This window comes from Cervus canadensis, chromosome 19 (assembly GCF_019320065.1).
Source record: "Cervus canadensis isolate Bull #8, Minnesota chromosome 19, ASM1932006v1, whole genome shotgun sequence".
Classification (NCBI taxonomy): domain Eukaryota; kingdom Metazoa; phylum Chordata; class Mammalia; order Artiodactyla; family Cervidae; genus Cervus; species Cervus canadensis.
Window position 1 is genome coordinate 243,571 of NC_057404.1, and position 16,905 is coordinate 260,475.

The window sequence follows — 16,905 nt, forward strand, 5'->3', positions numbered from 1 at the left end:
CTCAGTTTACAGTGTTGTAACTCTGTGAATTATGATCCGGTATCTTATTGTTCAGCTGAATAAGATATAACACTTTACTGCCCCTCACACTCTGTTAGATAGTACCCTAGTAACACTTCTCAGTGTATAACATTTATGGTTCTTTAATAATTCTCAGTATGAAGCTCCCAGAAGTTGTTATAAGTTAGTGGAGCCTGGGAGGAAAGATGTTAAAATTCTGTATAAAATTTGGTGATTACGATGTTAATTTAGTTTTAAATGTCTGTAAACAGTTAAAAGAAGCAGAAGCCAAAGCTGCCCTTGAAGAGGAAAAACGAAGACAACAGGTAACAGAAAACACCCAAACTTAGGTCTTTTTGCATAATTATTAGTTTTTATGCAAATGCAAGATACGTGGAAACATATAAACATAACAAATAAACTAGGTCAGCTCAATTCTGGACTGAAACATAGTTCCATGTAAAACAAAAATTATCCATTTGTTTGTTTCAGTCCAGGTATCCTGAACCCCTAAAGGAAGCATGGGACCTTGTATGTGCCCAGATATTCTGTGTATTTTGTGTATTCCCAATTACTTCCTTGCCGATTTCATCCATTCTCCAGAGATAACTCCTCTTTTGGTTTGAGTGACGGGGGGTCAGGACATGGCAGCCTCTGTTTTAAGGCATCCCCTGGAGTGCAGTCTTCACTCATCTTACTGAGTTGTAGGTTGTCTGTAACAGATGAGTGCTATTTACTAACCAATACATTTGTTTTAATAATACACCTCCTTATTTCCCCATTAGACTCTTGAATGCATTCAAGAATTCTTGAATTTTTATCTGCATTCAAGATAAAATGTGTTACCTAGATAACAAGTACATTCTTATACTTCCTGTTTGCTCAGATACTATATTTATTGACCATATATTCCAAAGAGTGGCTTAACTTTTTCATAATGACATGTGATTTTCTGTCAGTTTGCATTTTGAGATCCCTCAATGCTTAGCAGGTAGTGTACACTGTATGTAAACTACCACCATTATGAATGAAGAAACTGAGATTTGCATGTCTTGAGAGAGGGCGTTAAAAACAACTCATGTAGCAAGGTGGGATAAAATAACCTCTCGTGTTTTATGTTCTGTAAAATTGATTTGCCTAATATCAAAAAATAAATTATCAGAGCTAATGCAATAAAACATGGGTTGACTGGAATCCTGGAGATTATTAATAATAGTCTAGGGTGTCCCTTCCCCTTTTTATAAGCCATTATGGAGAGAAATCTTAAAGATAGTGTATTTAAAGGCAGTCTATTTACTGCCTTTTAAACAGTTTATAGAACATAATTTAAACCACTTTTGACAACTCTGAGTCATCAGTTATGCATTAGTTATTTTACTGTGTCAGTGGTTCTCAAGTTTGAATGCTTTTAATATATTTTGACCTTTTGTGGTATATCACAACCACTTGAGAATATTTTGATATTTTGGTTCATTGAAGAATGTCACTTTGTGCTAAATTAAGTATTGAATATATGTTAGGTCTTCAGATGTGGTTTATGAGCAAAGCTATGGATATGTTAACTGAAGTTTCTATTTCCTTCTTTTAAATGAACATTTATAGAATTTTTCATGAATATTACATATATGTTAATAAGTACCAGGCTTTAGTTAATAACATTGCAGTGTATCATATTATATTGTCATGCATTAAAGCTTAACAAGTAAGTTCTTTACAGTAGACTAAAAATCTACACTTTATAATAAGTGTCATCTAGGTATCCTTTTTTTAAAGTTATTTTTTAGAATGAGTTTTTATATAATTCTACTTTCTAAAGGAGTCATTTTGGTTTAAAGTATGAAGCATTTTTCCCCTGAAGAATTTTTACTCTGTTTTTAAATGTATTTTATTGAGAGGAATCAATTTCTAGCAGCTTTTTCTCTTCACTCACTTGAATTTCTTCCATACAAGTCGTTAATATTTGTTACAAGCATTGTGTAAAACTAGAATTATAGGTATCTTTATCCTAATGTGTCATCTGTTTGCACTTGCTGGAAGCTCTGTATTATAGAGCCCCATTAACTACAGGTTAACGGTGCCATACAAAACTAATGTCTATATTTTAAATCAGATGTTTCTATATTTAGTATCAAAAGCAGGCCATCAGTCTGAAGTAGTCTCTTAAACCACTCTCTGGTTCCAGTTCTTCTTACCTCAACTCTGAATTTGTTGAATATGGTCAGTAGTGGAAAGATAGTATTTTTAAAAAATCAAATCGGTGTATTAATTATATACCATTACTATTAAAACATTTCCCCAATTTATTTTTGTCTGAGTGGAAAAATTAAGTCAATGTGTGTATTGAATTTAATAAAAACAATACTGTTTTGATTTAGGCTGAACTGGAAGCTTTTGAAAACAGACTGAAGGGTCGTCGGAAGAAGAACAGGAAGAGAGATGAAGTGGCAGTTGAGCTAACCCTATGGCAGAAGTATAAATATTACCTCTTTCCACTGTGGGCAGTTGTGGTAGTAGTGTTTGCATGGTACATAGCCTGGGCTATGGATTAGAAAATGTTTGACTTGTTAATATACCTCAGATTAGATTTAGATAAATTGTTAAATTTGGAATATTAGAAAGCAGACGTTGTAGAACACAGTATATATTCACATTCATCTCTGTATTCTCTTTGAACTCTTGTTAGAAGGATAGAATGTTAAGCTTTACCTTAATTAGCATCCTAAAAGTGGCACTATAACAGTATTTAATAGTGAAAGCATGACTGAAATTGTAAAATATTTCATAAGGCATAGACAGTGGCAAGGTAACTTGTCGGTTGTTTGTTGTGCTTCCTTGTATCAACATACCTATTTCATTTACTATTTCAAGCCATCTTTTTCTTTTTTGGCAAAATTAAGATGAAACTGAGCCATATGTGTAGAGGAATATTTCACAATGTTGTGGTTACTTATTAAAAGGTACTTTTCCTGATCATGTAACTTTGTACTTTTTAAAAAATATATATTCTCTAAATGACCTCTTAAATTATAACATGAAGCCATATAATTAGACTCCAGAAGTTGGTTTATTAGTGAGGAATTTTTATCGGTTATTAAAATTTTATGTAGTATGTTCCTCAGAGGAAAATGTAATTGTTTTAAAAAAAATGCTAGGCTAGAATCCTTACATGTGGTTATTTCTCATGTAAGAAGCTTTTACCTGAAGTTGGCATGTTCTGTAAAACTTTTTATGTGTTTTTTTTTCAAAGTAATAATAAAAGAAAAACTATGAGCAAAATATGCTGAGCACAGGCTTATAAGCTTTATGTATGTTATTCTGATTTCTTCTTACCACAGTCCTATTGGTAGATTTTTTTTCAGCTGGAAATAATCAATTCTTTTGAAAACAAGCCGATAGAGAGGTATCAATAAGCTGAATCTCTTTGAATTGTAAGTCATTTTAAATGGTTTTGATGTTTAATTTTTTACAATTAATGTTTTCATTAAAATTTTTCATACCAAATTTTTAATGTAGAATATTCACTGTTTAAACATTCAGGAGCCTATAATTTTATCAGTGTATAAAACTCTAATGCTTGTTGTAAAACATAGTAATCGACAGGTAGTACTAAAAAGTGGTGGAAGTACTAAGAAGGATTTTAAAATTTTGCTTCCTTTAACTCAGTTTGTTTAATGTTACGTTCCTTAGTCAAGTATTAGCTGGTGTCTAAAGATGGAAGGCAGTCATTCCTTTCTTTATTGTATTTTTGTTTTAATTTTAGATTTCTTTTTTATCCTGCCCAATGTTAGAGTTACTGGGTTGGTGTTTTAGAAGCTCTAAATCAGAGCTCTTACACTCAAGTCATTACCTTACTCTAATCTAAAATGAATATTTATTAAATGATTAGGTGTCCACATTGGAAGCTCTTTTCATATATTTCAAGATCTTGGCCTAATAAACAGACTTGAAGATTAGTTCACGTCTGTTTGTTGGGTTTCTGTTCTTGCTAAGTTTTCTTAAGTTTTGCAGAAGAATTTAGTGAGCAGAAGACTGAGTGAATAACACAGTTTGCTGTTTTTTTATTTTCTTGGCTAGTAGCTCAGAGCTTAATTAACCCAGAGTTACACAACTGTGCATTCATTTATTCAATCAACAGATGCCTTTACTGTGTGATGGGTACTTTTAGGTACTGGAAATAATGGCAGTCCTTTCAGGGACCTGCTAAAGAGTGGAAGAAAGCAGGCAGGAAATAGATACACAATAAAATGAACATGATTTCATGTACAGTAAGCGGTATTAAAAGATGAGAGAAATGTTACAGAAAGTGATGGGGGAAATGGGGAGCGTGTTAAAGCACTAACTACTTAAATTGAAAAAGTCCCTCTGAGGTGGGGACATTTGAGTTGTGACCTGAATGACCTTCATTTGATATTCTGAGGGAAAAGTCTGTGAGTGAGAGAAAGCAGCAAGGAGAAAGTTAATTAAGTTGGGAGATGCTTGGCCTGGCCGAGGAATCGGTGGAAGAGCCAGTGTGTCTTGAGCTTAGTGAGTGACTGGGAAAGAGGATCCAGGGCCAGTTCGTAGCATGGTTGATAGACCATGGTGTGGAATTGGAGTTAATTTCTAGTTGCAGTGGGCAGCCATTGGTGGTTTTAAGTGGGGAATAATTATTTGTTAATTCAGACTTAAATTGAAGAAAGTAGGGAAAACCACTCGACCATTCAGGTATGACCTAGATCAAATCCCTTATGATTATACAGTAGAAGTGGGAAATAGATTTAAGGGACTAGATCTGATAGACAGAGTCCCTGATGAACTATGGCCGGAGGTTCATGACATTGTACAGGAGGCAGGGATCAAGACCATCCCCAAGAAAAAGAAATGCAAAAAAGCGAAATGACTGCCTGAGGAGGCCTTACAAATAGCTGTGAAAAGAAGAGACGTGAAAACCAAAGGAGAAAAGGAAAGATTTGAATGCATTTGAATGCAGAGTTCCAAAGAATAGCAAGGAGAGATAAGAAAGCCTTCCTAGGTGATCAGTGCAAAGAAGTAGAAGAAAACAATAGTATGGGAAAGAATAGAGAGCTCTTGAAGAAAATTAGAGATACCAAGGGAACATTTCATGCAAAGATGGGCTCAATAAAGGACAGAAATGGTATGGACCTAACAGAAGCAGAAGATATTAAGAGGTGGCAAGAATACACAGAACTGTACAGAAAAGATCTTCACGACTCAGATAATCATGATGGTGTGATCACTCCCCTAGAGCCAGACATCCTGGAATGCGAAGTCAAGTGGGCCTTTGGAAGCATCACTACGAATAAAGCTAGTGGAGGTGATGGAATTCTAGTTGAGGGATTTCAAATCCTAAAAGATGATGCTGTGAAAGTGCTGCACTCCATGTGCCAGCAAATTTGGAAAACAGCAGTGGCCACAGGACTGGAAATGGTCAGTTTCCATTCCAATCCCAAAGAAAGGCAATGCCAAAGAATGCTCAAACTACTGCACAATTGCACTCATCTCAGACACTAGTGAAGTAATGCTCAAAATCCTCCAAGCCAGGCTTCAGCAATACATGAACCGTGAACTTCGAGATATTCAAGCTGGTTTTAGAAAAGACAGAGGAACCAGAGATCAAATGCAGAGACGTTACTTTGCCAACAAATGTCCATCTAGTCAAAGCTATGGTTTTTCCAGTGGTCATGTGTGGAAGTGAGAGTTGGACTATAAAGAAAGCTGAGCACCAAAGCATTGATGCTTTTGAACTGTGGTGTTGGAGAAGACTCTTGCAAGTCTCTTGGACTGCAGAGATATCCAACTAGTCCATCTTAAAGGAGATGAGCCCTGAGTAGTCATTGGAAAGACTGATGTTGAAGCTGAAATTCCAATACTTGGGCCACCTGATGCGAAGAGCTGACTCATTTGAAAAGACCCTGATTCTGGGAAAGATAGAAGGCGGGAGAAGGGGCCAATAGAGAATGAGATGGTTGGATGGCATCACCGACTCAACAGACATGAGTTTGAGTAAACTCCGGGAGATGGTGATGGACAGGGAGGCCTGGCATGCTGCGATTCATGGGGTCGCAAACAGTCGGACACGACTGAGTGACTGAACTGAACTGAACTGAACTTAATAATTTGTTACTGTTCTTTTAAGATAACTGTCTTCTGACTGCTGTGTGGAGAAAAGACTATGCAGACGAGGGTAAAAGCAGGGAGCAAGGTAGGTGGGAGGCAGGCCAGGCTGGAGGGTCCGCTGTGCTGGGATTCAGGGACACAGGCCTGCAGTTCCCACGGTTTCTGTTGCCCTGAAGGAGTGACCTGAGGACACTGCAGAAACTGCTGTGCAGTGAGTGAAAGGGGAGGAAATAAATTCTTTAAGGTCAAAATGAAATTAAATTTTGTCCAAATGCTTAACGCTAATTTGTTCTGAAGTTATTAAAGTGGTACATGTTGACCTTTTTGCTTCAATCTAAGCCAATTCGGGAGGAATGGAAAAGTTACCAAATGGCCATTCACAATGACACAGATAAAAATGTGAATGTGATGGCCTTATTTTCCTATTTACTTGTGCCATTATAAAAGTTCATTAGTTTAATTTTTGGAGTTTGTGGCATATTTATGTTGAAATCTTTTAGTTTTTCAATTTAAACACTTAGGGATTGAACAACCACCTAGTGTTTGTATTTCAGTTAATTTCACTCCTCAAATCTAAATTAAATTTAGATAATCTCAAATAAGGGCTTCCCTGGTGCTTCAGACTGTAAAGTCTGCCTGCAATGAGGGAGACCCAGGTTCAGTCCCTGGGTGGGGAAGATCCCCTGGAGAAGGAAATGGCAACACACTCCTGTACTTTTGCCTGGAGAATCCCATGGACAGAGGAAGGAGCCTGGCAGGCTACAGTCAATGAGGTCGTGAAGAGCCAGATATGACTGAGCAACTTCACTTTCATTTTCAATCTCAAATAAGTTGGTAAAATCTTTGCTAAATTGCCAAATGAACTTTACTGAAGCAAAACATCAAAAATATTTGCTTTTTGCTAAGAAGTCTGATGCTTGAACTTCATGGCTATGAATGTTAAACTTTCTAAACAGAGGTAAGTATCTGTGTTAGTGTTTAAAGATGCCCTATAGGAATTTTTGACTCTTCACGTTATTTCTGATGACCCAAGGACTCCTTCAGCTGTTAGGTTTGCCCATACCTGGGTGCTAGGAAGTGAAACAGAAGCCTGAGCTCTGGAGCTAGAGTTTATGTAAAAGCATCTGTGTCTCTTGAGTCTGTGGAAGGTGCCTCTATTGAGTGACAGTGATTTAGATCTCCCGAAGCCTTGGACCTTAGGGTCTCCCTGTGAGGTAGGAGGAGGGAAGGGCAGAATACTGGTTACTACCTCTGAGAAGAGATGTGAATTTGGGAGGGTTGAGAGAAGCCGGAAACCCCTCTGCTTTCTCTTAAGGGTGTCTATCCTTTTCCTGTGTTTCAGAATCTTGGTCTGTTGAGCAAGTTTAGGTCTGTTGCTTGCCAAGCTGCTGTTCTTGCTAAGTTTTCTTTCCGATTAATGCAAAGGCATGTATTTCAGTGGTACTATGAAGAATGATCCAATATAGCCTGAAATTCCACAGTCTAGATTCATCTAAGTTAAAACATTTGTAGGGAGAAATTTCCTAGACATCCCTAACTACCCTCATCTGGCTGTTGTATATCTTCACACAGTGTTTTTTCCCCGTAACACTGCACAGTACCTATCTTACATTCTGTATTTGTTTATTATCTGTCTCCTTCACGAGCAGGAAGACTCCACAAGGGCGGGGGTGCGGTGTTGCTTACTGCTGTAACTCTAGAGAGGGAAAGCGTGCCTAGCCACATAGTAGATGCTGATTTTAGCTTTCTAGGGCTACCGTGACAAATCATCACAAACAGAGTGGCTTGAAGCAACAGAAATTTATTCTCTCATAGTTTAGGAGGTCAGATGTCAGCAGGGTTGGCTCCATCCTCAGAGACTCAGAGAAAGAAAGCCTTCCACGTCTCTCTCAGCTTCCAGCTTGGGGCATCAGTCCTCAGCGTTTCCTGGTTTGTAGATACGTCAGTGTTCACCCCCATTTCCACATGGCCTTCTTGTCTGTGTGTGTCCTTTTCTGACTCTTTAGAACACGCTCTGTAGTTAGGGCCCACACTACAGTATGATCTCATTTTACCCAATTACACTGGCAAAGACCCTATTTCCAAATAAGGAAAGTTATATATTTAGTTCCAGGTGGACGTTAATCTTGTGGGGGGTTGGGGGGGTTGGGGACACTATTCAACTCACTGCAGTGCTCAGTAGACATTTGATGGATGAATGAGTGAATTCACAGTGTAATTCTGGGCTTTAAACTTTTGGGGCATTTTTCATTAGTATCTTAATAATTGTACTGCAGGAGGTAGGGGTTAAGAGGTCAGTCTAGTTCCAGATTGCTTGGGCTCCAATTCTGGTTCTATCCTTTTCTAGTTGTGAGGTCTTGGGCAATTACTTAACTTCTCTTAGACTTCATTTACTCCTCATCTGTGAAACAGAAACAAGGAGAAATAGTAGTGTCCAATAAGTGTTAGCTATTCTGTGTCTACACTATTTTAACTTTTTTTATTGGAGTATCATTGCTTTACAATGTTGCATTAGTCTCTAATGTGCAGTTAAATGAATCAGCCACGTGTGTACATACATCCTCTTCTCGGACCGCTTTCCCCCGTCCCGCTCCATCCCGCCCGTCCAGGTCATCACAGAGCACCAGGCTGAGTCTGCTGTGCCCTACAGCAGGTTCCCATTAGCTATGTCTGTAACTGCTTTAAAGCACTTCTTGGGTTTGTTTAGCCCCCATGACAGCTTATACAGTGGGGCCATTCTCATTTTACAACAGAGAAAATAGGTTTGCTTCAAGAATTCAAAACTGAAAAAATACACATGTCACTTTGTGAAGTGTCTGGCATACAGTGCTTAGAAATTCTTAGCTATGATAATAGAGAAATGTGACTTAATGTCGTGAGTTCTCTTACAGATTGATTCACAAATCAGAAAAACGAATTGTAAACTGGGACATCTCAGTTTTTGCTCCTGTAGTCATTGTCATTGAGGGGGTATCCTCAGGAAGGGGTTTCCCCAGGGGCTCAGCAGTAAAGAATCCGCCTGCCTGCCGTGCAGGAATTCAGGTTCGATTCCTGAGTCAGGAAGATCCCTCTGGAGAAGGAAATGTCACCTCCAGTATTCTTGCCTATTGGGTTGCAAAGACACAGCTGAGTGAGAATAAAGGAGCATTCTTAGGAAAGCTAGACAGGATGTGGGCAGCCCTGGGGGTGGGGGAGACTAGCACCAGGTGTGTGAGGGTGCTAGAAACAAAAGTCCCTTGAAACTTTTTATGGGCCAGTTCTTACTACCTTCTTCCCAGGGACTACTCTATAGAGTAAGGGATTAATACCCCAGAAATAGTATATACAGCAAACAATGTCTACATGGGTTACTTGTATCATATACAGAACGTTTCATCGTGCTGGAATATATTACTCCAGATGTGGATATGTTGTTTTTGCCTCTTAAGTAAACTCTCCCTGCAATAGGTAAATGTCCAATTTGCCTGTTTCTTGCTGTGTTCTTCATATATTTTTTATTCTAAAGGCTTTGTATCTTTAGATCTCAGCTTAAACTCCCTAAAATAGATTCTTAGCTTACTTGGAAGTATTTTTCCATAGTTTATTTACATTTGTGTATGTTTGTTTAATGTATTTATTATTTCAGAAAGTTCTCTAAGGACAGGAACTCTATTTTGTTCATCTGGCAGCTAACAAATCTTAAATGAGTGTTAGTTGAATGAATAGGTAAATTGGTAAGTCTTGGGACAACATATCTGTTTTAGCTGCTGCTTTGCTGTTTTCATCCTGGAGCACTGGCTGCTGCTCTGAGATGTCTCTTTCCTGTTCTCAAATGGCCTTCATTTGTAGTACTAAGCACTAAGATTGGTCTGTGATATGCAATGTGATCCACGTTTGATCTGTAAGGTCACCCTTTCTAGAGGTATACTCACTACCTTTAAGTTAATTTACCTATAAATCCCATTAAGATTTTTTTTCTTTTAAGCCATCCAAATAGATATATGTTTGAAATATTAGACAATAAAAATTTCAAAAGGCCGCAAATATTTTTTTATGTAAAACGAAAAGTATTATAAGAAACTAGGTGATGGTTTTCACTCTTAAGTTGAAAAGCAAACATGGCAAATTTTTTAAAAAGGAATAATTCATAGGTCATTGAATATTATTGTAAGCTCTCTGCAAATTCAAGTTGGTTCAAGTTGGTTCATAACATAACCTATGTTATGAGGTTTCTAACATTTGTTATGATTCCTTATATCAAAGAAGTTTGTTACAAAGCATATAAAAGTAGCTGTTTGCCTTCATGCAAAGACTACCTCAGATATTTACTCTGATGCCACTGGTACCTAGAATTGGTTGGGGTTTCTTGCTAAAAGGAAACTTAGAAAATGCTGTTTTACACTATTAGTGCACTCAGCTTTGGTTCTCTGAAGGATGGTCCTATATAGTAGTAGCTAGTTCAGAGTCCCTGACGTAGCTACTTGAATGTCACAGTTTCTGTAGCACCTCCACCAGAGGGCAGAAAGTGGAAGCGAAAAGGGGTGAATAAACAATCCATCCTTGGCTTCAGAATGCCTGTAGAAACATTGAAGATTGAATCCAATCCTCATTTTATAGACGGAGTTGACTGGCAGTGAAAGACGAGGGGGTTTGCTCATGGACAAATTGTTTAGGCTCTTGATCTCAGGCTGGTGTTCCTGTGGTAATGATGACGTGTGATGAGAATATTTTAGAACATAGGCCTGAAATTACACCGCCTCTGCAGAATTCCAGCTCCGTACTTGCTAACTGTGTAAACTTAAAATTAGGCTAGTTACTTTGATTCTCTCCCTATTTCAACTATTGTATGATGCACTTATTACATTTTCTACTTTCTCATTTCACTTCGGAAGCAAAATACTGATTCCCCCACCCCCAATTCTACAAGTTATCCCCCTCTCCAGCTGTAATATTGAGGGAACAGGTGCCTGGTACTTATTTCATTGACTATTCATAGCTGCCTCCAGAATGCCAGAGATGCATTTATTCAATAACCTCATGAGTGATTTGTGAAATTTTCATTAGATCTTGACCGAGGTTGGATAAAAAAAAAAATATTTCTCAGAAAAACTCAATGTAGTACTTTTCTGCCAAACCTAGGACAACTCTCTTGGGCTTCAGGTGATAGTCTTTATCATTGTAAATACCTGCAGTGCTCTGCTGGAAGCTGCCTGAGGGGGAGCGGCTGCTGCTGAGTGACAGAAAGGCACAGAGTTGTTGGCCTCTAGGGTTCAGCCTGTGGAAGCCCTGGGCATGAAGTTGCCACCAGGTGTTTGGAAGCTGATTCTGCTTTACTCCCGGGTCCCTGCAGCCTTAGCAAAGTCTCAGGCAGTCTTGCAAAAGCAGTTTCTTCCCTAAACATAGACTCTCGATTCCATTTGCCTAAAGCAAACAATGCTTACCCTAGAAAATGTACAAAAGTTTTGTTGGGATAACAAACTTGGCCCTTAATTGCCAGTGGCTGCAGTTATTTTGATTTTTACTTGGCTATGCTTGGGCCAAGAGACTGGTCTAGGATGTGAAGAGATCTGGGAGAGATGAGAAGCAACTCCTTTGCTCCCAGTTAATCTGTCTCCCCCAGCCCAGACGCTCAGGTTTCGCCCTCTCCATGCTGTCGTCGCGGGTCGTTAGTGTGGGGGAGGGTTTGGGTGGGGGACCAGCAGTCCACTTGGCTTCCCCCCCAGCCCCTGAAGAATAACTTATTTGAATAACAGCCTAGAAGAGGTGGGGTTGAGGAGGATCTGTCATCAAGGGTTTTTGTGGGTGGGGCCTAGGGACACGGGGGAAGGGAGGGAGTGGTCCGCGGGTAGGATCTGACGAGCAGACAAAATGTGGGGCCCCTGTCCCTTCAAGTGCAACTTGTCTCTTCCTGAGCGAGGAGCAAGGCATTCGTAGTGCCTCTCCCAGGGGCACACCGAGGAGAGAAAAGCGACCAAGAGTGGACGGAGGAAAAAGCGAGACATGCTCTCCACGAAACAGTCCCCTGCCCTGGCTCCGGAAGAGCGCTACCGCCCAGCCCTGGCCCCGGAGCGGGTAAGATCCTGCCTCCAGACAGGTCGGATGACCTCCGAGTCCGGATGGATCCAGGGTCAATCCTTCCTGTCCCGCCCCCTCCTCCCCTTGGGTGCCACCTTCCCCCACCGTCGGAGAGCTTCGGCTGTCCCAGCCCCACGCTATAATCAGTCCTTGGGCGCAGGGTCATGGATAGGGTTTCCTTTAGCCCTCGAGCCAGGTCGGTCCAGAGACCACGCTCTCCTTGCCAGGGGCGTCGTCACGTCCCAGGTACGCACCCCCAGCCCCACGCCCACTGCCCCACTTCAGCACGGAGCCCTCCACGCGTCAAGTGGACTCTGGCGGCGCCGGGCTCCTGAGGAGGCTGCTGAAGGAGCCGTTGCAAACAGCCTCCTGGGGGGCCGAGGCTTCTTTTCTGCGCATCTGGAAGGAGCGCGCAGCATCGCCTGTCCCAGACATAAGCCTCCTCTCTCAACTGCGCGCGCCTGAGTCTCCGTCCCTCGGAGCTCCCGGATTCACGCTCAGTTCCCCTGCCACCAGTGGTGCCGGTGATCACTGGACCATCTGAGCGTGGGCATCTTAGGACTGGTCCCACTTGCAGGGTGCTGGCAACTCCTGCGTCCCCTGTGCGCAAACTTGGCGGCGAGTACCGGCCCTGGGCGCAAGGAGCGCGGGGCCGCTGGGGGACGCAGCTTCGAGCTACTCCGGGTTCGGCAGGCTCTGCTCCTGTCCTGGGAAGGGACAGCGTTGCCCCTGATTTGGGAGAAGAAAGGTAGGGAAGAGGAACATGGCAGGTCCTCACTGGCCTGATCCCCCAGGAACTGGGTCTCTTTCGCGCCGCTCTTCTTGTTTGATGTCAGGAGGGTCCCGGAGTCCACTCGCTGCTGCGGGGTCCCGGCAGCGCGGAGCTGCGTACCAGTGACTGTTCTCTGGGCGGGGATGGAGGGCTGCGAGGGTTAGGTGTGTTGGGTCGGATCCTGCCAGGACTCGTTCCCAGCTCTTGCGGCGAACTGTGCACTCCGGACGCCACCCTCTCCCGGCCGGTGGATGGCGATGTAGGCGCTTTTTGCACTACTCGGTATTCCAGGACAGAGTCCTGCGCGCTCAGAGCTAGGAGCTCATTGGGGAAGCCGCCAGGCGGCATTCCCAGGGAAGCTGTCCTGTCAATTCAAAGTGGAGCTTTCCTCCCGCGGGAAACTTCCGAGAACAATGTACTACAAAGACAAACTCACTCTTGAATAAGACCAGACAACTTCTCTGTGCGCATTTGTAGTTTGTAGTCTCCCCCGACCCCTCCATGGTAAAGTAATTCACTGATGGAAGCAAAACTGCAAAGGAATGCCGACTGCCACCAGAAAGGGAGTTAAGTCAGGACTTAGTGGCGGTCATTTCCCAAAGAAACATACATTTTAGCTGAAGGTGTTAGAAATTAAAGATGTTGCAACACATTACTTTTGGGAATGATTGTGGTTTAGTCACTAAGTCATGTCTGACTCTTGCGACCCCATGTAACCCCATGGACTGTAGCCCTCCAGGCTCCACTGTCCATGGAATTCTCCAGGCAAGAATACTGGAGTGGTTGCCATTTCCTTCTCCAGGGGATCTTCCCTACCCAGAAATCAAACCCAGGTCTCCTGCACTGCAGGCAAATGATTTACCAACAGAGCTATGAGGGAAGCCCCACTTTGGGGAATAGCCCAGAGAAAATGAGAGGAAACAATGGGTTTTTAAAAAGCTATAGAATCAGTTTTTGTCACAACAGAACAATCACCAGCTAAGTTGTACTATTTGGTGTTAATAGTTCTGTTGTGTAAAGTTAGACTAGAAATCAGTCCCCACAGCCACGTTCCTGGAGCTTGAGAGGTTAGACTATCTGGGTAGGCAAATGTGATTACTGGGCTAAGCTAGTTTTCCATAGAATTCTCCCCAGGACACACCAAGAGCTGCACCAGGATGAACTGTTTTCAGAGTTATTTGGGTGTGGAATCACATAAGTCTCACAACCTCAAAATGCTGTAAAGCTTTATTTCGGGGGAAGGGGCTCTTCCCAAAGGGTTCCTTGCAGGATCGGAGCACAGGACAGGGATGAAAGGCTCAGTTAAACTTCCAGGAGGTTAGACAAATAAGAATTGCTTTATTAATCTCATCAAGTATATTTCCAGGCATAATGAAACTTTTTTAAGGGATGCACAGTTAGTTCAATTAGAAACCTTCTTCATAATACTGCAGAAATCTTATTAACAGCACAGCAGGCATCCACGCCTCCACTACAAACCACGTGTGGTTTTGTCTCGGGAGGGCCACTTTTCCCACCGTAGCTTCACCTGATTTCCACACTTGCGGGATCTAATGACCCACACTTGCCCTCTTCCACTGCTGGAGACAAACAGGAGATTTGGGGGAGAAGCTGAGCAGCCCAGATTTAGCATTGTCACTCTTGATTTGAAACCAGTTATTTTCAAACCTACGTACCATGTCTTAGGAAGCCCGTCGTTCGGTTTTCCTCACTCCCTTACCTCCAGCCTCCCCTGCTGTGAAGACCTGTAGTCCCTGGGTTTCTAGGTGTCACTGTGGCCAGGGAAATGGGGGCTCCCTGAGGACCAGGAAATCTGGGTGATAGAAATAGTGCTAAATGTGTCCCAGGAAGAAGGTTTATTTAATCTGCCAATTTGGTCTTAATAAGTTAGTCAACAGGTACTCATTCTTGCCTCCTGTTCTTCCTGATTAAGTGGAAAATGGGGCTGGCTGGCTAGAGGATACTGATTTGTATGGAATACTAGATCCACACTAAACACTCAAGTAATTCTCAGACCTGTACCTGTTCTGCAAACTCTACTCAGACACACATATATGCACTCATCCATGCATACCCACTTCTGTGTTTTAGACTCTTCAGAGAGGGTGGAAATGGAAGACATCACAAGAGTGAAAGGTGCTATAAATGGAGTGCCTTGATGACTACAGTGTGGATTTTGGTGTCAAAGCCAAATTCAGATCTCTGGCCCTAGCCTTTAAAAGCTGCAAGGTCCTGGGCAAGTCAGAGAATCTTGCTGAACCCTGATTTCCTCATCCAGCTGATGGGGATGATCACTGACTATCTACAAGAGCATGTGAAGATTAAGGAAATAAATATGTCCTGTAGCCAACCCACCAGGCTTCTTTGTCCATGGGATTTCCCAAGCAAGGACTCTGGAGTAGGCTGATGTTTCCTTCTTCAGGGGATCTTCCTGACCCAGGGATCAAACCTGTGTCTCCTTCATTGCAGGCAGACTCCACCATCTGAGCCACCAGGGAAGCCCAAATATGTCCTAGAAATACTCTACATACAGCTGTACCTTCTGTGAAGCCTCCTTCCCCTGTTTTTACTTGTGGGGCTGGTCACTTCTCAGATTTCTGAGGCTCTCAGGTTTGTCTCCACAGCCAGCCTTCTGTGATTCTAGAGCAGTGCCCTCCAATAGAATAGCTGCTGGCCACATGTGGTTATTTAATTATTATGGTCATTTAAATGAATCAAAATAAAATTAAAAATTTAGTTTTTCAGTCTTACTGGCCACATTTCAAGTGCTGAGTAATCACATGTGACCAGTGGTTATAGACAGTTAAGACAGAACATCTCATTCACTGAGGAGTGTTCTCTTAGTTCCAGAGCTCTTTGCTTGAGTGATAATTTAATGAGACTCTTGGATGATAAAGGTTTTTCTGTCCAGCTCTTCCCCTTGCTTCTTTTCCTCTTGTTTTGTATGGCTGAATCCTTTCTGTTGTGTCACAGCCAGAGCATTTGTTGAATGGTAGATGACTGTTTATAATTGGCATAATTTATATAATTATAGAATAAATGATACATAGTATTTATTATAAATCAGTCAAGTGTGTGTATTAGTCACAAAATCCTTAGAAAGTCTCCCATCACTGATGATTTTTGCTAATGTAGCATCCTTTTCCTTTCACAGTGAGATTTATGGCTGATGGTTTTCCTGGTTTTAGAGCAGAAATTCTGATATAATAGAGGGAGGCTCTTCTCACTCTTATGTACCCATTGTTCAGTTGCTAAGTCATGTCTGACTCTTTGCAACCCCATGGACTGAGGCACTCCAGGCTCCTCCATCCATAGGGTTCTCCAAGCAATAACACTGGAGTGGGTTGCCATTTCCCTCTCCATATGTACCCGTATGTACCCGTATGTTCGATTTTCCATAAGAATGACAGTATTGATCTATTTTCACTTACAGTGGGGTTATGTCCCAATAACCCTTCATTTTGTTGTTTTTTAGTCACGTCTGACTCTTTGACACCCCATGGACTGCAGCACGCCAGCCTTCTCAGTCCTTCACCATCTCTCAGAGTTTGCCCAAACTCATATCCATTGAGTTGGTGATGCCATCCAACCATCTCATCCTCTGTGGCCCCCTTCTCCTCCTGCCCTCAATCTTTCCCAGCATCGGGGTCTTTTTCAATGAGTCAGATCGTCACATCAGGTGGCCAGAGTATTGGAGCTTCAGCTTCAGCATCAGTCCTTCCAATGAATATTCAGGGTTGATTTCCTTTAGGACTGACTAGTTTGATCTCCTTGCTGTCCAAGGGACTCTCAAGAGTCTTCTCCAGCACCACAGTTCAGAAGCATCAGTTCTGGTAGACATGAATTTTTGAGGGACTTTATTCAAGCCAATACAGATGAGTAAACAGGTAATCCTTTCCCTGCCTTAAGTTTATTCTGTTCCTAAGACTTTGCTAAATCTGCTTTAGTGCATAGTCCATAAT

General features: G+C 41.8%; 2 protein-coding genes across 14 annotated transcripts in view; both read left to right on the forward strand.

Annotated features, from left to right (window-relative positions):
- Window positions 1-3,276, forward strand: part of NFXL1 (nuclear transcription factor, X-box binding like 1) — a 52,563-nt gene extending 49,287 nt beyond the window's left edge. For all 7 annotated transcript variants that reach the window (XM_043438413.1, XM_043438416.1, XM_043438417.1 and 4 more), the window contains 2 exons: window positions 273-326; window positions 2,376-3,276. In XM_043438413.1, the coding sequence (XP_043294348.1) occupies window positions 273-326; window positions 2,376-2,549 (228 nt within the window). In that variant the 3' untranslated portion in view covers window positions 2,550-3,276. The remainder of the gene's footprint in view (window positions 1-272; window positions 327-2,375) is intronic.
- Window positions 3,277-11,695: 8,419 nt separating this feature from the next.
- The window catches only part of CORIN (corin, serine peptidase), a 263,542-nt gene continuing 258,332 nt past the window's right edge, over window positions 11,696-16,905 (forward strand). Inside the window, exon 1 of one of the 7 annotated variants that reach the window (XM_043438349.1) lies at window positions 11,696-12,168. In XM_043438349.1, the coding sequence (XP_043294284.1) occupies window positions 12,097-12,168 (72 nt within the window). In that variant the 5' untranslated portion in view covers window positions 11,696-12,096. Of the gene's footprint in view, window positions 12,169-12,249; window positions 12,920-16,905 lie in introns of those variants that run through there. The other 6 variants (XM_043438343.1, XM_043438344.1, XM_043438342.1 and 3 more) reach the window with 6 other exon arrangements.